This window comes from Myotis nattereri (assembly GCF_964212035.1).
Source record: "Myotis nattereri genome assembly, chromosome: 3".
In the NCBI taxonomy this organism is placed as follows: domain Eukaryota; kingdom Metazoa; phylum Chordata; class Mammalia; order Chiroptera; family Vespertilionidae; genus Myotis; species Myotis nattereri.
The window spans coordinates 216,117,585-216,138,620 of NC_138077.1; the positions used below are offsets into that span (position 1 = coordinate 216,117,585).

At 68.5% G+C, this 21,036-nt stretch overlaps 3 protein-coding genes across 7 annotated transcripts; 1 reads left to right on the forward strand and 2 right to left on the reverse strand.

Moving 5' to 3' along the window:
* Nucleotides 1-86: 86 nt before the first annotated feature.
* DVL1 (dishevelled segment polarity protein 1) lies at nt 87-12,068 on the forward strand. 5 transcript variants are annotated; one of them, XM_081086278.1, is made up of 16 exons: nt 87-321; nt 5,503-5,572; nt 5,669-5,790; nt 5,922-6,025; nt 6,241-6,379; nt 7,047-7,140; nt 7,415-7,484; nt 7,569-7,708; nt 7,794-7,870; nt 7,977-8,044; nt 8,177-8,329; nt 8,956-9,087; nt 9,221-9,388; nt 9,464-9,667; nt 10,231-10,269; nt 10,756-12,068. In XM_081086278.1, exons 1-15 carry the CDS (start codon nt 152-154, stop codon nt 10,239-10,241), a joined length of 1,722 nt encoding a protein of 573 aa, XP_080942404.1. In that variant the 5' UTR covers nt 87-151; the 3' UTR covers nt 10,242-10,269; nt 10,756-12,068. The 5 variants fall into 5 exon arrangements, with proteins under 5 accessions (XP_080942404.1, XP_080942405.1, XP_080942402.1 ...); XM_081086279.1 differs by having other exon boundaries at nt 10,237-10,269; nt 10,756-10,895; XM_081086276.1 differs by lacking the exon at nt 10,231-10,269.
* TAS1R3 (taste 1 receptor member 3) lies at nt 12,033-15,938 on the reverse strand. The gene is made up of 6 exons (XM_081086280.1): nt 15,737-15,938; nt 15,355-15,655; nt 14,488-15,270; nt 14,162-14,365; nt 13,896-14,016; nt 12,033-13,693 (listed from the first exon to the last, which is right to left on the reverse strand). Exons 1-6 carry the CDS (start codon nt 15,919-15,921, stop codon nt 12,714-12,716), a joined length of 2,574 nt encoding a protein of 857 aa, XP_080942406.1. The 5' UTR covers nt 15,922-15,938; the 3' UTR covers nt 12,033-12,713.
* Nucleotides 15,939-17,514: 1,576 nt separating this feature from the next.
* Nucleotides 17,515-21,002, reverse strand: CPTP (ceramide-1-phosphate transfer protein). Its single transcript, XM_081087948.1, has 3 exons — nt 20,957-21,002; nt 19,068-19,242; nt 17,515-18,985 (listed from the first exon to the last, which is right to left on the reverse strand). Exons 2-3 carry the CDS (start codon nt 19,238-19,240, stop codon nt 18,463-18,465), a joined length of 696 nt encoding a protein of 231 aa, XP_080944074.1. The 5' UTR covers nt 19,241-19,242; nt 20,957-21,002; the 3' UTR covers nt 17,515-18,462.
* Between the last annotated feature and the right edge of the window lie 34 nt (nt 21,003-21,036).

A 21,036-nucleotide genomic window follows, 5' to 3' on the forward strand; every position in this document is an offset into this window, starting at 1 on the left:
GGCGCGCGCGGAGCCGGGGGCGGCGGGGCGGGCGGGGCCGGGGCGGCCGGGCCGGGAGCGGCGGGCGGGCGGGGCGCAGGCCGGCGGCGGGGAGGCGCCCGCGTCGGATCCCCGGGCCGGGCCTGACCGCGGAGCGGGCCGCCGCCGCGCCATGGCGGAGACCAAGATCATCTACCACATGGACGAGGAGGAGACGCCGTACCTGGTCAAGCTGCCCGTGGCGCCCGAGCGCGTCACGCTGGCCGACTTCAAGAACGTGCTCAGCAACCGGCCGGTGCACGCCTACAAATTCTTCTTCAAGTCCATGGACCAGGACTTCGGGTCAGTGGCCGCGCGGGGCCGTGCGGGCGGGTCGGCACCTGTCTGCGCGCCGGCCGGGCCGGGGGTCCGGGGAGGGGGGCGGCCGGGGAATGAGCCGGGCCGGCCCTCCGCCCCGTGTGGTGTGTGTCCACCTGTCCGCGTGCGCGGGAGGCACGGGGCCCTGACTGCCAGCCCAGGAGCCGGAGAACTCGGGGCGGTGGGCAGCGCGCGTCCCGGCTTCCCCGCCCGCCCGGGGCCTGGTCTGTGCGCCCGAGTGTGTGACCTGCGGGTCCACGTCTGTGGCCCAGGGCGACCCCGCAGTCCCATCGTGGGACCTTCAGACTCAGGGTCCCTGGCCCCGCTGTGGGCGGGCAGGTCCCGGAGAGCTTGTGACCTATGGAGCCGGGGTCCCGGGAGCATCTACTGAGCGTCGCTGGGGAAGGGGCGGAGGTGGGGGCAGTGGGCCCCCTGGTTAGCGCGGGGGGAAGCCAGGTGACCTGGCACGGGGACGGATCTGTCTGTCGCTGGGGCCTGTCCAAGTTTCTGGAGGCTCAGGACAGCCTACCCCTGGCCCCCTCCTCCGGTTCCCGAGGTCAGGGCAGAGGTCAAGGGTCACTCCACCCACCCCCGCCCTGGGGTTGCTTGCCATTGGGACTCTGTCCCTGCTGAGCCACACAGCACTCGGTGTCCTGGGAGCTGCCCCTGGTCAGCGTCCAGCTCCTGGTCCTGGCGGTGGCCGTCTGTGGAGAGAGAGGACTTCCCACTGCGCTGGCCAGGCCTCTGGGGCCGGGAGCAGGAGGCGGGCTGTGGGCTCCAGGCCTGACCCGGCTCAGCCACCAGTAACCCGAGTCCCCGGCTCGGCCGTGCTGGGGAGGGGGGCCGAGCCCTGGGCTGAGCAGGTGTGCCCGGCGGCCCTCAGGCGGCCCATGTCCTTGTGTGGGGCCGTGTCTGGGGACTTTGACATTGAGGCCACTTCCTGGATTCTGTGCTGGGCCCGGGCCCTGGGCCGCCCAGGCCAGGTCGGGCTGGGCCGGGGCTGCTCTGCAGCTCTGGAGGACCTGAGGGATGTTTGGGCAGCTGGACTCTCTTGCCCTTCCCACCGCGCGCCCCGCCCCCCCAAAACCAGGGGGCGGCCGAGAGGGGTGGGCGTGTCCCTGGCAGCCTTGGAGGCAGGACGCCCCGGGCCTGTGTGGTTGGCCTTCCTGCTGGCTCAGCTCCGGAGCCACGTGGGGCCAGGTTCTGCAGGTGGGGCATCCTGTGCCCCTCGCTGCCCTCGCTGGGCCACCTCACGGTCGCTGCCCCTCGGGTCTGGGCTGCTGTGGCTGTGACCGTCCGCTCTGTGAACGGGCACTTTTGCTTTGAACTTAGTCTGTTATTACTTACTTGTTTTAAAATATAATATTTTTATTGATCTCAGAGAGGAAGGGAGAGGCAGAGAGCGATAGAAACATTAACGATGAGAGAGTTTGAGCCCACAGCCCCGGCCTGTGCCCTGACCAGGAATGGAACCTTGACTTCCTGGTTCATAGGTTGATGCTCAACCACTGAGCCACGCCAGCCGGGGGTAACCTGGTTTACTACTTTAACGAAGATCACCAAAGCCACACATGCTCTCTGTCAGGAACTGAAGCCAGCACAGAGCCTGTGGTGTGGCCAGGCATGTGCCCAGGCCCCAGTTTACCGCCCTCGGACCGGGCTCTGGGGGCCTGCTGTTGTGTCCCAGAGCCATGGGGGCCACCCACGAGCTGCAGAGTCCCCCACCCCACATGCACGCCCGGCAGAGGCCGGCCTGCGGGGGGATTTGCAGGACACGTGGGTCCCTGGCTGGGGAGGAGGGTGGGCAGACTGTGGGGTCTTGGAGCAGCACGAGTTCTACAGGCCTGGAAATGGCTGGGTGCAGGGGAGGGAGCAGGACCCGGCTGGGAGGCAGGGGCAGCTCTGAGCTCGAGGGGGCTCAGCAGGGGAATGGATTTGGGTGACGCTGGAAGGCACAGTGGGCAGACAGCACGGGCTTGCTTATTTCCTCCCCGGATCGCTGGCTGGTGGCCGGGTCACCGAAGACCCCCATCAGCTGCCTTTCTCCCCTGCCCCCGAGATCTGTCTGCAGAGCCCCAAGACCTGCCTGTCCTATAACCATTTATTCGGGGGCTAAATGGGAGGAGTAATCGGTTACACTTTAGTGTGAATGAGACCTGGATGCCTAGCGGACCTAACGGGAGGTGTGGGGAGGGCGGGCAGGTCCATGACAGGGCGGCCTCACTTGGGGGGCTGTGAGGAGCATCCTGGTGAGCCTGGGCCTCCTGCTCCACCCCCACCCCCCACCCCCACTGTGGGCTGGGCCTGAGTTCCCTGAGTGTCTGTCCTGGCCACGGCGGGCCACCTAGTGAGGGAAGCTCTCTGCCAACTTCCTGCTCTGTGGCGGGAAGAGAGGATGGGGGACCCCGTGCCCCTGGGGACGCACTGAGAGGTGCCCCACGGGGAGGGGCGGGCGCCTCGGGTCCTCCTGGGCCCTTGGCCACGTTCGGCTCCCAGGGTGGGTCTGCAGGGGTGGCGGGTGGGGCCGGGCAGCCACCAGTTGCAGGTTCACTGGGATCTCACCAGCAAGTCTGAGGTCAAGGGCAAGAAGCCCCCAGGGGTGCCTGGGCGGCCTCAGCGGAGATGCTGCGAGGCCCGCTCTCCGCCCAGCGAGGCCCGCTGTCTGCCCGGCGAGGCCCGCTCTCTGCCTGGCGAGGCCCGCTCTCCGCCCAGCAGGGTTGTCGGGAGGTGTTTTCCCAACCGGCCCCCCCCCCGCCCCCCCCGGGCTCCCAGCCAGCAGTGGGGCCCTCCCCGAGGAGAGGAGTGCCTGTGCCCTTTGTCCTGGGGGCTCCAGCGTCTCCTCCTCCATCTCTGGCCTCCTCCCTCCGTCCTGGCCAAGGGGCTGGGCCTGTGGAGCCCCCGTTGCCCCGCCCCCAGGGGGACGGCAGGATGCTCTGTCACGCGTGTAGGACGGGGGTGTAGGACGGGGTCCTCCGGCTGGCGAGGGCTGGGGAGCAGGGCCTCCGGGAGCTGGGAGGGCCTCTGTGCTGAGTGGGGGCCCTGAGGCCTCAGGCAGCCCTTGATGGTGGGTCATGGAGAGGTCCTGGCCAGGGGGGCAGTGGGAGCAGGTGGGTGCTCCTGGGCCTCTGAGGGAGCCCGGGTGCCCTTGGAAGGAGGGTGCCTCCCTGTGGGTGAATCAGAAAGGGGGGAGCTTGGTGAGGCAGGGAGGCCGCTGGAGGGGCCACCTGGCTGTGTGGGGACCGGGTCTCAGAGACCGTGCTCTGGCCCCCACCCCCTCCTCTCCCCGTCCCTGGTCAGTCAACTGCAGCTGGCAGAGCCCCCATGTCCCCGGCCCACCCCAGGTCTTCCTGGGCTGACCACCTCGGGTCTGGGCCAGGTCACGGCCTCCCTGGCCGCTCAGGTCTGCAGGCTGTGGCGCCTGAGTGGGGGCAGCAGACGTGGGGCCTCTCTTCCTGGGGGGTGGGGGCCTGAGAAAGACCTTTTCTGCAGGTTGAGGTGCCCAGCTTATTGGCGCCTGTGGGGCTGGCCCTGGAAGGCGTCGGGGTGGCCGCAGAACCCTGCGGGTGCCTCCTCCCCCCAGGTTGGCCCTGTCTCCTCCATCTCCTCTGCCCCAGGGTCCAGGGTCCCCTCCCTGTGTGTGAAGCCTTGCTCCCTGGTCGGGTGTGGGGTGCCAGCTCGGGGGGCTCCTGCTACCTGCGCTGCCCAGGACTCGCTGAGGGAGCCTGCTTCCTCCCGGTGCCCTAGGCCTGTTCTCCCCTGGGCTCAGGTCTCGGCTTGGAAATGCTGCTGTGCTGGGCAGGGCTGGGCTCCAGGGGCGTCTGGGCCCTCCTGCTGCAGGCCCCCACCCGCCTGGCCTGCTCCCCGGGCCTCCAGGGGCCGCAGTGTGGGGTGTGTCTGGGCCACAGCCCATGCCTGTCCTGTGCTGGCTGCTGTCCCCCTCACCTCTCTGAACCTGGCCCTTGACCCCCACACACACCTGTTTCTGAACCCACTTTCAGAACCTTCCCAGTTAGTGTTGCCCTGGCCTCTGCCTCCTGCCCTCCCCCACCCTCAAGCCACCTGACCAGGGGCAACATTAAGAAATAGGCCTGGTGCCCGGCTGGCATGGCTCAGTGGTTGAGTGTCGACCTATGAACCAGGAGGTCACGGTTCAATTCCTGGTCAGGTTGCAGGCTGGGTCCCTAGTGGGGGGCGTGCAGGAGGCAGCCGATCCATGATTCTCTCGCATCTTTTTTTTTTTTTTTAATATATATTTTATTGATTTTTCACAGAGAGGAAGGGAGAGGAATAGAGAGTTAGAAACATCGATGAGAGAGAAACATCGATCAGCTGCCTCCTGCACACCCCCCACTGGGGATGTGCCCGCAACCCAGGTACATGCCCTTGACCGGAATCAAACCTGGGACCCTTGAGTCTGCAGGTCGATGCTCCGTTCACTGAGCCAAACTGGTTAGGGCTCTCTCGCATCCTTGATGTTTCTCCCTTGATGTTTCTCCTTCTCCTTTCCTCTCTGAAAGCAATAAAAATATTTAAAAATAATAATGGAAGAAAGAAATAGGCCTGGCTGCTCGCTGTGCAGTGGGTGTGGCCATTGCAGCGGTCAGGGAGGGGCTCGCTGGCCTCCGAGTCTGGCCTGTCGGTGGGCCCAGCTGGCCTCTCAGGTCTGTAGTTGGGCAGGTGCAGCCGGTGGGGTCTGCTTGTCTCCCTGGGGGGGGCAGGTGGCCTGCCCTCGGAGAGAGCATGCGTGTGGGGGCGTGTGTGGGGGCAAGTGTACTGTGCCTTCTCGACCCGCCTGTGTCCGTGGGGTCCTGGCTGAGGCTGCTGTGACCCAGGCCCTGTGCTGGGCTCGGGGGAGGGGTGCGGAGGAGAAACCAGGCAGAGCCCCTCCCTCGCGGCTCTTCCCCATGGCACGCGCAGAGAGCAAGGTGGACTCGAGGTGCAGGTGCTGCAGGTGGTGACGCCCAGTGCTGAGGGCCGGAGGTCTGGCCCCTGGCACTGGGCCCTGGAAGGGGCCCTCAGGAGGATGACAAGAGCCCCAGGAAGAGACTGCGGTGGGCGGGACATCCGCACAGACTGACAGCTGGGCGCCCTGGTGGGGGGAGGGGGGCTTCTCCGGAGCACACTGGGGAGGGCCCTGTGCGGGCCTCATGGAGCGTCTGCCCGCAGGGTGGTGAAGGAGGAGATCTCGGCGGACAATGCCAGGCTGCCCTGCTTCAATGGCCGCGTCGTCTCCTGGGTGAGCCTGGGGGCCGGGGTGGGGTGGGGGTGGGGCTGAGTGTGCGAGGCTGGTCGCCTGAGCCCCGGGCACCTCTGAGCCCCGCTGTCCTCGCAGCTGGTCCTGGCGGAGGGCGTGCACTCGGACTCGGGCTCTCAGGCCACTGACGGCCACACCGACCTGCCCCCGCCGCTCGAGCGGATGGGGGGCATCGGGGACTCCCGGCCCCCCTCTTTCCAGTAAGAACCCTGGGGCCCTGCCTGCCGGGGGGTGGGCAGCTGAACAGGTGGGTGGAGCCAGGGTCTCGCCAGGCAGGGGGGAGGCAAGGGCCTCGAAGGGCCCCCGTTGCCTAACGCTCTTGTTGGCACAGCCTGAACGTGGCCAGCAGCCGTGACGGGATGGACAACGAGACCGGCACCGAGTCCATGGTCAGCCACCGGCGCGAGCGAGCCCGACGCCGGAACCGGGAGGAGGGTAACAGGCTGCACCCTCCACCCAGGTCCCTGCTGCCCACGAGTTCCTGCCCCGGCCAGGGGGTCTCTGGGGAGAGGTCCCAGGCCCGCCGTCTCGAGGATCTGACCCCTCCTCCAGCAGCCCCTTAGTCACGCAGCCCTGCTCGGAGGTCAGCAGGGGCCGCTGTGACCTCCCGGGAGCCCCGTCGTTGGCTCACTTCCCTTCTGTCTCCGCAGCCACCCGGGCCAACGGGCACCCCAGGGGGGACCGGCGGCGGGACCTGGGCTTGCCCCCCGACAGCACCTCCACCCTGCTGAGCAGCGAGCTCGAGTCCAGCAGCTTCATCGACTCCGATGAGGATGATAACACAAGCCGGTGCGCGCGCGCGATGTGTTTTGACATGTGTGTAGGCGTGTGTGTGCATGTGCAGGCGCGTGTGGGCATGTGTGTGGGCATGTACGTGTGCATGGGTGTTGTGGCCGTGCGAGTGCACGGTGTGTGTTGTGGGTGTGCGCGCAAATGGGCACGTGTGTGCACATGGGTGCGTGGGGTGTGTATGTATCGTGTGTACACACACAGGCATGGGCGTTTCACAGGCATGTGTGCATGTGGTATACATGTGTGTACGCGCACATGGGTGTGTGGGGTCGTGCATGAGTGTATGTGCATGTTGTATACATGTGCGCACGCAGGTGTGTGTCCATGTGCACTAGGTACACACATGAGTGTGTCCATTGTGGAGGCCGTGAAGGCTTACCTGGTGTTTGCCTGTGTCTCCATGTTCACCTGGAAGCAGTGATCCCCGTGGGTGTGGGTTTGCGTGTGTCACACGTGCAGGGCGGGTGTATGCAGCCAGGAGCTGATTCTGGCAGACACCACCTGCCTCACCTGCCACCTCGGTCCCCGCCCCTCGACGACGTGGAGGGGGTGGGATGCCTGTTTGTAGGCAGCGTCTCCCCCCTGCAGCTCCCTCTGGCCCCTGACCTCTGCACTCTGACCTTCGTGCCCCCTGACCCCCATGCTCCGACATCTGCAACCCCAGGCTGAGCAGCTCCACCGAGCAGAGCACCTCGTCCCGACTCATCCGGAAGCACAAGCGGCGGCGGCGGAAGCAGCGGCTGCGGCAGGCGGACCGCGTGGGTAGAGGCGGGAGGGCGGGGTCTGTGCTGGGGGGGGGGGGGGCAGGCGGACCACGTGGGTAGAGGCGGGAGGCGGACCGCGTGGGTAGAGGCGGGAGGGCGGGGTCTGTGCTGGGGGGGGGCAGGCGGACCGCGTGGGTAGAGGCGGGAGGGGGGCGGGGTCTGTGCTGGGGGGGGGGGGCAGGCGGACCGCGTGGGTAGAGGCGGGAGGGGGGCGGGGTCTGCGCTCTGGCCCCGCCCTCACCTGCGCCCGCCCCGCCCCGCCCCGCAGGCCTCGTCCTTCAGCAGCATCACCGACTCCACCATGTCCCTGAACATCATCACCGTCACGCTCCACATGGGTGAGGCGCCGGCGCCCGGGGCTGTGGGGTCCGGGGCTGTGGGGGCCCGGGCTGGGCTGCTGACTGCTCCCCCCCACCCCCCAGAGAGGCACCACTTCCTGGGCATCAGCATCGTGGGCCAGAGCAACGACCGGGGGGACGGAGGCATCTACATCGGCTCCATCATGAAGGGCGGGGCGGTGGCTGCCGACGGCCGCATCGAGCCCGGGGACATGCTGCTGCAGGTGGGGCACCGGCACCGGCACCGGGACGGCTGGGGGGCCAGGAGGTCAGCACCCCCACCCACCGCCCTGAACCCCTGTCCCCCAGGTGAACGATGTCAACTTTGAGAACATGAGCAACGACGATGCCGTGCGCGTGCTGCGGGAGATTGTGTCCCAGACGGGGTGAGGCGTGGGGGACACGGCGGTGTGGGGGGGGCAAGGGGGGGGGACACAGGCCTGACGGTCACATGGGGCCTCGCACACATGACCGGCCGTTCCTGCCCTGCAGGCCCATCAGCCTCACGGTGGCCAAGTGCTGGGACCCGACCCCCCGGAGCTACTTCACCGTCCCCAGGGGTGAGTGACCATGGGCTGGCGGGTGGGGGTGGGGCGCCCAGCCCAGCCTGAGCGCCTCTCTCCTCTGCCCTGTGCTCCACGTCCTCCCCATCTGTCCGTCTTTCTGTCTGTTGCCGTGCGGCGGCCCCCCAGCTGACCCTGTTCGGCCCATCGACCCGGCCGCCTGGCTATCCCACACGGCGGCGCTGACCGGAGCCCTGCCCCGCTACGGTACGAGCCCTTGCTCCAGCGCCGTCACTCGCACCAGCTCCTCCTCACTAACCAGCTCTGTGCCCGGCGCCCCACGTAAGTGGCAGCTCTTAGCTCAGGGAACTGAGGCACCAGGACCAGGCCGAGGTGCCACCTGGCGTGGTCCCACCCGAGGGCCCTGCCAGCCTCAGCGTCCTGCTGCTGCGGCCCCTGCGGTCGGAGGCAGGGCCGACAGGTGGCCTCCGGCCCATGCTCCTCCCGTGCACGTCCTGTGCGGTGGGGGTGGAGGTGCCCAAGGGGCCGAGCCAGCCTGCGTCCCTGCCCAGGGTCTTCTGTGGCAGGGCAGGCCACTGTGTGCCCGGGTGTGTGCATGTGTGTGCGTGGGTGTGTGCGTGGGCGTGCATGTGTGCATGTGCACGCGCACATGTAGGTGTGCACACGTGTGTGCGTGCCTGCGTGGAGCCCCATCTGCTTTCTGCCTCTAACACGACTGACAGCCTGAGGAAGCGGGGGGGGGGGGGGGGGGCTGATGTCCACGCGCGGCTGTGGCCGTGGTGGGGGCGGCCTCACCCTGGTTCGTGCCCAGATCCTATGGAAGCACCTACAGGAGGAGGAGACTGCCCCCCCCCTCTCCTGGGGGTCTCCCCGGCACTGGCCTCGGAGGGGGTGCAGTGGGCACCGTGGGCGGTGGCCTGTCCACTGAGGAGGGGCGTGCCTTGCAGAGCTGGAGGAGGCGCCGCTGACGGTGAAGAGCGACATGGGCGCCGTGGTCCGGGCCATGCAGCTGCCCGACTCGGGGCTGGAGATCCGCGACCGCATGTGGCTCAAGATCACCATCGCCAACGCCGTCATCGGTGAGTGGTCGCTGGATGCCGGGGCGGTGCAGGCAGTGTGCACACATTGCACACACACATATGTGCACACACACACAAACATGCATGCACGCACATGCCCGGCTGGACCCCTGCCTGACGCGAGCCTCCGCAGGCGCGGACGTGGTGGACTGGCTGTACACGCACGTGGAGGGCTTCAAGGAGCGGCGCGAGGCGCGCAAGTACGCCAGCAGCATGCTGAAGCGTGGCTTCCTGCGGCACACCGTGAACAAGGTCACCTTCTCCGAGCAGTGCTACTATGTCTTCGGGGACCTGTGCAGCAGTGAGTGGGGCTGCGGGCCCGAGGTCCCAGGGGGGCCTGCCCACACCACCCTCACTCGCCCTCCCCTCTTGCCAGATCTCGAGGCCCTGAACCTCAACAGCGGCTCCAGCGGGGCCTCGGATCAGGACACATTGGCCCCGCTGCCCCACCCGGCTCCCTGGCCCCTGGGGCAGGGCTACCCCTATCAGTACCCAGGGCCTCCGCCCTGCTTCCCGCCCGCGTACCAGGACCCTGGCTTCAGCTACGGCAGTGGCAGTGCTGGGAGTCAGCAGAGTGAAGGTGAGAGCCTGCCCACTGGTGCCCGCTCCCTACTGCCTGCTGCCTGCATGCCCGCCCCTCTGCCCTGCGTGCCCGCCCCTCTCCCCTACGTGCCCGCCTGCTCTGTGCTTGGAGTTCGGGTGGGCTCCCTTTGTAAGGGATGAGTGGTGGAGGGAGGTGGGGAGGAGGAACCTGGAGGCTCTGGGGGTGGTGGGGCAGAGGCAGGAAACTAGGAGATGGTGAGGGAAGGGCGGGTGGTGGTCTGGGCTGGGGGAGTGCAGAGGGGCCCCAGGACATAGTGGAGGACAGACAGCTGGGAGCCAGAGGCAGCCCGTCACCGGTAACCATGTCCCCACACGGCATGTGGGGAGCTGAGGACATGGGTTGGGGACGTTCCATGAGGAAAACTGGCCTGAGGCTGCGTGGAGGCCAGTGAGGCCGGTGGGCATGCCTGACCCAGGCAGGAGAGGCCGGTGCCGGAGGGGAGGCCGTGGCGGGCATGCCGGGTAGGAGAGCAGGCGGTGTGGGGGCCGGGCCGGGCCTGGTGTGTAACTCGTGCTGTCCCTTGCTTTGTGCTGAGCAAGCCTTAGACTGAAGGACTAGCGGATGGACCCTCGGGGCCGGTAAGCCAGGGCCCTGCCCGGCCTCCCTCTTGGCGTGTCCCTCGCCGGCCGGCACCCTCGGGTTCCCGGCATTTGTGAGAACCCGGGACAGGGCTGAGCCGAGCCGTTAGCCAGGGCCCCAGGGTCCGATGGAAGGTGGGTCTCAGGGTGGGGGGCCCAGGTTGGCCAATGGGAGCCGGCACACGGGGTCTCACGGGTGCCTCGGTTTCTCAGGGGCAAGACCAGGCCCTCGGTGCAGGCTTTGGAGTGAGGTGTGGGGGCACCAAGCTGGCCCCAGTGTCCCTGCCTGCCCCACCCCCCCCCCCCGCCTGCTGCAGCTGCGCCTGCATCTCTGGGCGGGTTTGCTCCTGCCCTGGTGTCTGCATGGCTGCCCCTCTCCCTCCCCGCTCGGGACCGCCAGGCCCTGCCTGGGTGCCGGGCAGTGGTCAGTTCTGGGAGAGGCCGGCCTGGCACTGACAAGCCATTCCTTCCCTTTCTCCATCTCAGGAAGCAAAAGCAGCGGGTCCACGCGGAGCGCGGGCGGGAGCAGCCGGCGGGCCCTGGGCCGCGAGCAGGAGCACCAGAGGCCCCGAGCCGGGGGCAGTGGCAGCGAGTCCGACCACACGGCCCCCAGCAGGGCAGGGGGCGGCGGCTGGTGGGAGCGTCCCGCCAGCCAGCTCAGCCGTGGGAGCAGCCCGCACAGCCAGGCCTCCACCACGGCCCCGGGGCTCCCCCCGTTGCACCCCCTGACAAAGGCGTACTCGGTGGTGGGCGGGCCGCCTGGGGGGCCCCCCGTCCGGGAGCTGGCCGCTGTCCCCCCAGAGCTGACAGGCAGCCGCCAGTCCTTCCAGAAGGCCATGGGGAACCCCTGCGAGTTCTTCGTCGACATCATGTGACCGAGGACAGGGTGCCTTCCTCCGAGCGGCCGTGCGGTGGGGGGGCGGGGGTCCTGCTGCCCCCCAGGAGCTTGTGTGGCCTCGCCTTAGCTGTGGCCGTCAGGGGTCAGGCAGCTTTCCACGTGCACCAGGGGCCGTGCTGTGGGGTCTGGGCTGGACAGAGTGGGGGCAGGCTGGAGGGCTGGGGGGCGCGTGGCCCGAGCCCCCTCATTTGGCCTCAGCAGCCCGTCTGTCCCTGGTCTGAGCAGCTGTGTCCATGCAGACCTGGGGGCTTCTGTGCTCAGGCACCCCCGTATGCCCACAACACTGCATACAGGTCCCCAGGCCAAGCTGAGAGGTGGCTGCTGGGCCTGGTCGCTATGGTCACCCAGTGTGCAGGCCCTAGGCCTCTTGCTCAGATGGGGGGGGCCATGTTGGGGGTGGACGGGAGCCCCCAGACCTCCCTGGCTGCCTGGGTCGGGTGTAATTTATTTATTTATTTCTTGGCCTGAGTCCTGTGGGGGGTGGTGGCCAGGTCAGCCCCGCACCAGCTGGAGCAGAGCTGTGTCCCCCACCGCCAGGTCTCAGAGCGAACGCAGAGACACAGGGAGTGTCTGACAGTGGGGGGGCCCGTGAGGGGGAGACGGCAGGGGCACATCTCAGCGCGGGAGGAGTGGACTGGGGCCCACGGATGCTCAGCTGCTGCAGGGACAGGTCTGGGGAGAGGGGCCAGCCCGCCCTCCCTGCTGACCTCAGGTGACCCCTCCCTCCCCTCCCCCACACGCTTCCTCCCAGTGAACTGGCCTGCACGTGTCTGCAATGTGGATACTGTATCGCGTCTGCGGTGTAGATACTGTATCGAGTCAGAGGTCGTCTGGATAGTTAATAGAGCTGCTTCTGTGTAAATGCTATTTTAAACACTAAAAAGCATTTAATTTTATGGGACTGGCGCGTGGCCTGTGTCTCTTCTCTCCTGCCAGCTCCCCTGGTAGGTTGGGGTGTGGGGCTGGTCTAGCCGGTCGGCAAGGTCCTGGCGGGGCGTCTTCTGTCCGTGGTGCTGGCTTCTGGCTCCAGGGGTCCTGGCGGCGGGCGCTGGCCTTGGTCCTGAACCCCCACCCCGCCAGGCTCTGTCCGCGGTGCTGGCGGTGGGCTGACCCCACTCTACCCGCTCCGGCCAAGACAGGGAGAGAGAAGGAAGCTGGTGCCCCGCCCCAAGTGGCCTCTGTCCTGCACGGGGGCCCATGGTTAGGGCGGCTGTAGCCACTCGCCCACCTCCACCCCAGTGGTGGTTGGAGGGGTGCTGGGGGCGGGGGGGTAGCTAGGCCAGGCCCAGCTGGTGAGTCATGCCCAGCTTGAGCTGCAGGTGGCCCAGCTGTGGGCTTCCCGGAGCCCCCAGTGTGGGTTGGGCCTGAGGAGCCCTCTGTTGGCGTCTTCCCAGCAGGGTCACTGGGCAGGCCTTGACGGACAGGACAGCCTGACTCTGGTGAGATCTCACAGGGCCCAGCGCAGGCCCAGGGGTCATTGGGTCACGGGCAGCAGGCAGCCTGGGGTCAGGGCCTAGAGGTGGGCCTGCAGGTTGCTCTGCAGGAACTAGGTCTGGGTGCACTGGGGTGAGGTCGCTGGGTCATGGGCTGCACCCCTGCTGCCACCCAGCCCACTGGCACTGCCAGGACCCCCTCCCAGGAAGAACTCGGGGGGGTTGCCCGCCGGCTGCCGCAGCAGCAGGTAGCACTTGGGCAGGTGGAAGGTGGCCAGGATGCCCAGGACGCAGAGGAGGCTGGTGCCCATCTGTACGGCGGGCTGGTAGGCCACGTGCATGTTGGCGAAGAGGGGCACAAAGGAGACCCAGGTGATGAAGTAGGCCAGCATGGCGAAGGCGAGGCTGCGGGCACCGTCGTAGCGGCCTGGCTGGCGGTGCACCAGGAAGGTGCCTAGGAAGCAGAGTGAGGCCAGCACGCCGGGGGTGGCGTGCACCAGGCCAAAGCCCACCCAGGAGCGCACCCGGCAGCGCACCAGCACCTCCGTGGGCAGCACCTGCCAGTCCATCTCCACCTCCGGCGGGAAGGCCGCCAGGTACCAGGTGCACAGCGCCGCCTCCACCAGCACGGCCAGCAGCACCGCCAGCCAGGCCCGCGGCCCCTGCAGGTGCCCGCGCAGCCGGTCTGCCCAGCTGGGCGGCAGCTCCGCCTCCACAAAGATCTCGGCCGCCTGCAGGAAGAGGGTGCTCAGGCAGCCCGTGAGTGGGAGGTGCAGCAGCGGCTGCTGGGCCAGGCAGCTGGCGGGACTGGGCCAGCCGGGCAGCAGGAGGACGCTGAGGCAGACCAGGCCCAGGCAGGCCAGGCCAAAGCAGGCCCGCGGCCCGCCCGAGGCCTGCACCAGGGGGCTGTCCCGGTGCCGGACGAACAGCCCCAGGGCCGCCAGCACCAGGCCCAGCGCCAGGCCCAGCAGCGCGAGCAGCAGCAGCACGGTCGGCTCGCCCCAGGCCAGGCACCTGGGCCTGCGGGGGAAGCAGCGCAGGCTCCTGTCGGGGGACCACTGGTCCTGGGCGCACGGGGTGCAGAAGAGGTCGTCTGTGGGCCGGGAGGAGAGAGGGCACGGCTGGGGCACGGCTCCCCTGGGCTGGCCTCTGCCTCGGGCTCCGGCCTGGGTGTCAGCCTCTGAGCCAGGACACGCCAGGACCCTCTTGGCCACGTGTTCCTCACCGGCGGGACCCTCCCACACCTGCCTCAGCCACACAGACCGGGGGGAGGGGCTGGCCGGGGAGGGGCTGACCTGGGCTGCGCTGGTAGCTGCCGGCCTTGCAGTCCACGCAGTCGTAGCAGCAGGAGTGGAACCCCTTCACCCGGCGGACCTGGCCCTCCTGGCACTGCCTGGAGCACTGGGACACGGGCCTCTGGAGCAGGGTCCTCGGACTCAGGCCTCGCTGGGCTGGGTGCACCCCCAGAGCCTGGGGACGACCCCCCTCGCCCCCTGCTCCTCCCATGGGGCAGGCCTTGCTGCAGAGCGGCTGTGCGGTGGGGACACGGCCGGGCACTCACCGCGTTCCCTGGCGTGTGCCAGCGCATCTGGGGCAGCTGCAGCTGCAGACGGCCGTCGAAGCCACCCACTGTGCGCAGCTCGGGCTCCGGGTCCCGCCACACCCAGAGCTTCAGGTCGTAGCCCGTGTCCACGTTCCCGTTGGCGTCGAACCGCAGCGGCAGGCCGCGCACCCGGAAGCTCATGTTGTACATGTTCTCCAGGAGCTAGCAGGGGTGTGGGGCGGTGGGTGGGGAACGGGGGGCCAGCTGCCGGCACCCGGGCCTCTCCCCTCGCCGCCCCTTCTCCTTGGGCACAAGCGGGGTCGGCCCAGCTCCCACGTCCTCACCTGCCAGGGCTGCACAGGCGCCCGTGGGGGGCAGCCCAAGGCGTCGCAGAGCAGCGTGTTGTGCAGGGCCTGGGCGACGCTGTACACGGCCGCGTAGGCGGCGAAGGCCCGGTGGTGCAGGAGGCCGGCAGACACATCCTCCAGCGAGATGCGGTCACACTGCGGGCAGCGGGGCCCGGCCATGTGTCCCTCCAGGTCCGGCTGCCCTGCGTCCAGTGAGGCGCAGAAGGCAGGGTCGGCGGCCAGGGCCAGGCGGGCCTGCACGTAGGACGGGAAATCGGGCATCGGGGCGCCCCGCTGCAGGAAGCCCAGCACTGTGCCCACCTGGGCCAGGCCGGGCAGGGACAGGACCTGGGTCGAGGTCAGCCAGGCCTCACTGGCCACCCACACCTTGGGCGCGAGCCCAAAGCGGATGCTGAAGCTGAAGAGGGCGCGGGCGGCCCGGGCGGAGGAGAACAGCACCACCACCTGCACGCGGCTCTGGTTCACTTGGTGCAGCAGCCCCTGCACGGCGCCCAGCTGCAGGCCGTGGGCGCCCGCCGCCGGCACCAGGCCCTCGTGGGCGATGCAGATGCCCCGGGCGTTGGCCAGGCTGGAGAAGAGGCTCAGGCCCTGCCGGCCATACTCGTCGTCGCTGCCCACGGCCGCCACCCAGTTCCACTGGAGCGCGTGCAGCAGCTCCACCACGGCGGTCACCTGGACGCGGTCGCTGGGCACCGTGCGGAAGAAGGAGGGGAAGGCCTTCCGGTTGCTCAGCTGGTCCGCACTGGCCCCATAGCTGACCTGCAGCGGCCAGGAGGGGAGGTGTGTCCCGATGGGGCGGGGGCTCCCTGGGGGGAGGGGTGTGGGGAAGACAGACGGGCGCACCTGGGGCATGAGGAAGAAGCCGAAGAGCTTGCCGGTGATGAGGGAGAGCTCCGTGGAGTGGGGCCCGACGACGGCCAGCACGCGGGGCTGGTACCGCGAGTAGTCACAGTAGGCGGCGATGTCACAGCTGCCCGCCTCGGCCATGAACACCAGGCTGGGCTTCATGGCCACCACGGGCTCCGAGCAGGTGTCAAAGATGTCATGGCCCAGGCGCAGGCCGGGCAGCAGGGCCGACCCCCGGTTGATCTCCTCCACGGCCATCTTCATGGCCAGTGCCCAGAGCAGGCCGAGCGACGAGAACCTGGGGCCACACAGGGCTGCAGGGGACGACACCTCATCCCTCCTGGGAGCGCCCCGCCTGCCCCCTCCCCCCGCTCCCTACCTGGTGCACACGGTGGTGTTGGGCTGGGTCCTGGGGCCCAGACCCGTGTCCTCGGCGGCGCCCAGGGGGAAGAGCCCTCCCAGCACGTAGTCCCCCTGCATCCTGAGCTGCCGGGACAGACACAGCGGGGCCCCTGCCCCGAGGCCCAGCAGAGCCGAGAGGCCCAGCAGAGCCAGGCCGGACATGTCGGTGGCGGCTTCTGATGGGGACGGCCAGCGGGTGGGCCCAGATAGGGCGAGCCAGGCTGGGAGGGGTGGAGGATTTGTTTAGCAAAACCCTCCTCACCTGCCAAGCCCCGGGGGCCCCTGGGCCTGAGGTTTGCACACCTCAGGGTCTGTTATCCTAATGCGACCAGGCCCTCTGGCCGACAGTGACCTGGGCAGGCAGGCTCTGAGCAGCTACTGCCCGTGACCTCATTACCTGCTGGTGCCCAAGCCCCTCACCCCACCCACTCCTGGAGGGGAGGAGGGACACCCAGGATTTCTCTGCCCGCGGGTCCTGGGCTCTCCAGCTGCCTGTGGGAGGGGCTTGGAGCGGCCCCTGCCTCCGGACTAGGCACAGAGCACGGGTCGCTCCCACTCTGGGGGGGCCATCCGCAGTCAGGAGGGCTCCATCTGCAGCCTGCGGGGGGCCGGGGGGCCCTGCCCGTCCACCTGTGGCTGGGGTGGGGCCATGCCTCTCAGCCTGCCTGGGAACTGTGGGGTCTGGGAGGTTCCGCCACCAGGGCCGGTGGCCTGGAAGCTTTGGGGGGCCTGTGGATGGCTGTGCCCTGCCCGGCTCTGGGTACCTGACAGCAGGTGCCTCCCTCTGGGGACAGGGCACTCATCTGGGCCCTCTGGGGGTTGCATGCAAAGGAGGGAGAAAGCTGTAACCAAATGGGCCGCAGCGGCTGAGGCCGCACCAGGTGTGCAGAGGGTGGTGGCAACGCCATCTCCCCCGCACCCAGGCCCCGCTGACCCCGTGCTGGGAGGGGAGGTGCACCCAGAGGAGCTGGGGGAGGGGCTCCAGACATTTCAGCCCTGGCTGGGCCTGGCAGACGTGTACAGGAAGTGCCTCCACTGGCCTGTGGGGAGGGCCCACACTGCTCGGCACACGCAGGACACGCACATGACACCCACAGGTGCCCCCCCCCCCACAGTGCACTGGACCTGCACGCCCATGCTACACGCATGCAGTGCATTTTACGTGCACACCCATGCTACACACACACACACACACACACACAGCACGCTGGACCTGCACACCCATGCAGTGGATTCCTGCACCTGCACACTACACACGCACAGACCACTGCACCTGCATGCTACACACTGCAATACATGCGTGCGTGCACCTGCACACACATGTGCAGCCTGCGCCCTGGCCCCTGTGGCCCCCGGGCCGTTCTCCCAGCCAGTCCCACAGTCATTGGCCTGTGCTGGCACCACCTGGGCTCGGCTCTGCTTGGTGTGGGAGCAGCAGCAGAGCCAGCACTGCATTGGGGCCCTGATATTGGGGCGCAGTGATCAAGGGGGCCCTCCCGACACTGTGTGGCAGAGCAGCCCCACCCCCCTGGGCCGGCCCAGGCCCCGTCCGCCCTGCTCAGCCCCTCAGGTGCTGTCTTCTCACCAATAAAACGATAGTTCTGTGACCTCGGTAGAGGTGTGACCATGGTGGGCGGGGCTGACTCTCCCTGTGGCTGCCTGGCCCTGCAGTCCTGGCTGTGGGCTCAGCCGCCCCCTCTCCCTGGTAAGCAGATGCGGGGCACACGCCACACCCCCATCCCGGAGTGCAGAATATGCTTCTGTAACTGCAATTTATTTATCACCCGTATTGCAGTGTTCAAGGGTCCCCGCGAGCTCATACTCGTGCTCACACTTGTGTGCGAGCGCTGCACGGCAAAGCTGTGGCACCAGGGTCCTGAGGTTACAGTGAAGAGCCAGTGGGCAGGCCAGGCTGGGTGAGCCCATCTGCCAGCCCGTCAGGCAAGAGGTCCAGGCCCCGCTCTGTTGTGCATCCTGGGTCTCTGGGCTCCATGGGGACGGGCAGCACGGGGCAGGGAGAGGGGATGCAGCAGTGCTGGGTGCCAGGGAGGCCAGCGGGCCCAGCAGGCGGGGGCTCCCGGGCTGAGCTGTGCAGACTCACAGCAGCTGCCTGGGGGAACAGTGTGGTCGCAGGAGGCTGCAGCCGTGCAGAGCTGGAGGCAGGGCAGCCTGTGCTCCCGCTGCCTTGCGGAGGATATATGGGCCCCGGCTAAGGAGATGGGGGGCAGGGAAAGAGACGCAGTGCTAATGCTGCCCAGGCTCCCTCCCTGCCCCAGGGACAGCCAGCCTGGTTAGAGGGGCCACAGGCAGCCCACCTGCCACCGACACCAGGACCCTGAGGGCCGAGCAGCACACTCTCGCTGGTCGTCGGCGGGTGAGGAGTCTGCTCTCCGGGGACCTGGGACGCTCTGGCTGCGCAGACTGGACTCCCAGGTGAGGGCAGCCTCTTGGGCTTTGGCGTGAACTCCGATCCTGCCCCACCTTCCCTCCTTCTGCCCTTCACCCACCCACCCACCCACCCGGTGCCCGCCTTCTCCGTCTGCAGCCCACGGGGGCCGCGCCAGGCCCATGGCTCCCCACAAGCTCCGCGGGCGGGGAACAGCGGCGTTTCTGCTCCGGGCGCCCCCAGAAAGCTCCATGGTGGGACTGAGGGGCCCTGGCTGCCCGGCCCGGCTCCGGGGTAGGGAGCCAGGCCACTGGCTCCTAGGGCAGGTCCAGCAGGGCGTGCTCGGCGTAGAGCTTCTGCGAGATGTCGTACACGTGCTCGATGAAGGGCAGGGCCTCGCCCAGCATGGCCACGGCCTGCTCGGTGGACCCCACGTTCATGGCCTCCAGGAAGACCTTGCGCGTGGGCAGCGTGCAGAAGGCCACGGTGACGGCCCGGCGGACGATCCAGGGGTGGTAGGCGGCCAGCGAGGCGTTGTAGGAGTCGGTGCAGAGCACGGCGGTGCGCGCGTCCTCGGGGCTGGTGCGCAGGCCCTCCAGGAAGAGCTGCAGCCAGCGCAGCGCCCGGTGCAGCCGAAGCACCGTGCGGCAGCCCGAGTCCGGGTGGCGGGAGCGGCGCTCCAGGTCCACCATCTGGTTGCCCACCTCGTAGGCCACCATGGACTGCAGGCTGCCGTAGTGGTCCCGCTGGGGCCCGCTGCACAGGCGCTCCATCACCTGCAGCTTTGCCACCACGTCCTTGGAGATGAAGGAGAAGATGGCGCCCAGGCTGTTCAGGAACCTGCGAGGGAGGGGAGGCAGACGCTGGGCCCCGCCCCAGGGGCGAGGCCGGGGAAGCCCCACCGGCACCGGCCCCCACGCACCTGACCAGCCCCCGCCAGCCGGCGAGGTAGTGCTCCAGCAGCACCTCCTCCTTCTCGTTGAGACACTGCTTGAAACTGACCAGGACGACCTTCAGGTTGAAGTCCGACTCCAAGTCGTCCATTTTCACCTGCCCAGAGGTGGGGCTGGGGTTGTCTCCCTGGACTTGGCTCATTCCTTTGGGGGCGGGGCAGGAGCAGGAGAGAAACAGCTGGGGTCCCACTGCTCCCCAAGAGCCCGCCTCCCTCTCTGACACCCACCTGACCCTGAACAGGGGCCCACAGACCTCAGCACGGCCTCTCCCTGCCCCTCAGACAGGTACCTCCCGCCGGGTTTCCCTGCTCATTTGGGTGTTGTTCGTCTCTCTCTCACGAGAACGTCTGCCCTCATTACGTGGAGAAATACGTGCTGAGTCCCCACCCAGAGCCACGCAGTCTCTGGGCACTCGGGTGTCAGTGACAGAGACAAACCGCCCAGCCTCGTCAGGGCAACATTCTAGTGCGGGCGGGTGAGGCAACAACGAAGACGGGAAATCCCGGCAGGGTAATGAGGGGGATGAGGAAAAGGACAGGGAAGTGAGGTGCGGCGACAGGAGGGGGCTGGGCAGCCTGGCCCTTGCCCCCCCACAGCTGCCCCCACCCTGAAAGCCAGCACCGAGGCTGCAGGTCAGCGTGTGCTGGACGGAGGGGCAGACACCGGTCCTTTCCTGCCCTGGATTCTGCTGCGTTCATACAGTCGCTCCACAAACATCCAAGCACCCACACATCCAGTGGGTGCCACTGAGCACCTCGCACCTGCCTCCGGGGCGCCGAGGGCCGGCATTGAAGTGTGGCTCTCAGCGGCATCTCACCTCAAGTCCGGGACAAGCTCTCACCCCATGGGCCTGGGGGTTCCCCTGCCTTTGGTGCTGGGTGCCCTGCGGGGACCGGGCAAGGGAGGGAGGCCACCCACGCTGTGCAGCCAGGAACCGGACATCTGGGCGCCTGTGCAGGCGCTGCCTCCCACTCTGTGGGCAGGGCACTCACCATCCTGACTGGGTCCTTCACCTCTGGGCAAAAAGGGTGAGCACGCCCTGCCCTGTCCACCAGCCAGGCTGACTGGACTCAGTGGGTCTGAGGCCCTGCAGGCCCCAAGGGTGGGGCTGAATGCCTGGCATGGGGTGGAGCCCTCAGAGGTGAGCTCACCCGTCTCAGGTGTGGGGGCAGCCAGGCCAGGCCCCAGGAAGACACATGTCCCTCTGGCGACCCCCAGCACCCCACCCCCAGCGCCTCACTTGTCTGCCCACTGAGCAGATGGTCTCAGGGCCACCTTCCTGGCCAGAGCCCAGGCCAGCAGCCCACAGGAGCTGCCAGGAGCCTTTCAGAGCCTGGAAGCAGGAAGGGCAGTGCAGCTGAGCGGGGCAGCCGGCCAGCTCTGGAAGGTGGTGCAGGACAGGCCAGGGCTCCCCCAGGGGCACCCTCGGCCCGAGCTCAGCGGGAGGGCGACCGAGCCCCGAATCCTATGGCTGACCGCGGTCTCCGGTCTCCCAGGAGAAGGCAACACCCGCCCCTGCACCCAGGCCCGGAGGGTGGGAGCGAAGTCCGGCCCAGGAAGTCCTGCAAGTCTCGCCCGGGAAAGGGGCACCGGGTGGCGCCGGGCTCGGGCGGGGTGGGGGCCGTTCCTGGGCAGATCCTGCTCCCGCTGAGGCCCAGGGATGGGGCAGGGTCCCGGGGTGCGGGGTCCCGTGTCCGGGCTGGCGGGGAGCCGGCTCCTCGGCCGCCCCCTCCCGCGCCCGGGGTCCCGCGCCCGCCTCGCAGCGATGCCCAGCCCGCCGGCTCGGCTCCCAGCGCCCACCCGCGCCCGCCGCGCCCGCTCCCACCCGCACTCCTCCGCGCCTACCGCCCGAGCTCACCTGCGATGCCCAGGCTGCCGCCGCCGCCGCCGCCGCCGCCGCCACCGGACCCGCCCCCCCGCCCGGCCGCTCCGGATGGG

What these genes read in the sequence shown, in the direction of transcription:
- DVL1 (XM_081086275.1), top strand. Translation starts at nt 152, where the DNA reads ATGGCGGAGACCAAGATCATCTACCACATGGACGAGGAGGAGACGCCG. An exon ending in TCCCGGCCCCCCTCTTTCCA is followed by an intron (nt 5,791 to 5,921) that starts GTAAGAACCCTG and finishes TTGTTGGCACAG; the next exon opens with CCTGAACGTGGCCAGCAGCC. An exon ending in CACCGTCACGCTCCACATGG is followed by an intron (nt 7,485 to 7,568) that starts GTGAGGCGCCGG and finishes CCCACCCCCCAG; the next exon opens with AGAGGCACCACTTCCTGGGC.
- CPTP (XM_081087948.1), bottom strand. Translation starts at nt 19,240, where the DNA reads ATGAGCCAAGTCCAGGGAGACAACCCCAGCCCCACCTCTGGGCAGGTG. An exon ending in GGCTGGCGGGGGCTGGTCAG is followed by an intron (nt 18,986 to 19,067) that starts GTGCGTGGGGGC and finishes CCTCCCTCGCAG; the next exon opens with GTTCCTGAACAGCCTGGGCG.
- TAS1R3 (XM_081086280.1), bottom strand. Translation starts at nt 15,921, where the DNA reads ATGTCCGGCCTGGCTCTGCTGGGCCTCTCGGCTCTGCTGGGCCTCGGG. An exon ending in AACACCACCGTGTGCACCAG is followed by an intron (nt 15,656 to 15,736) that starts GTAGGGAGCGGG and finishes GTGTGGCCCCAG; the next exon opens with GTTCTCGTCGCTCGGCCTGC. An exon ending in GCTTCTTCCTCATGCCCCAG is followed by an intron (nt 15,271 to 15,354) that starts GTGCGCCCGTCT and finishes TGGCCGCTGCAG; the next exon opens with GTCAGCTATGGGGCCAGTGC.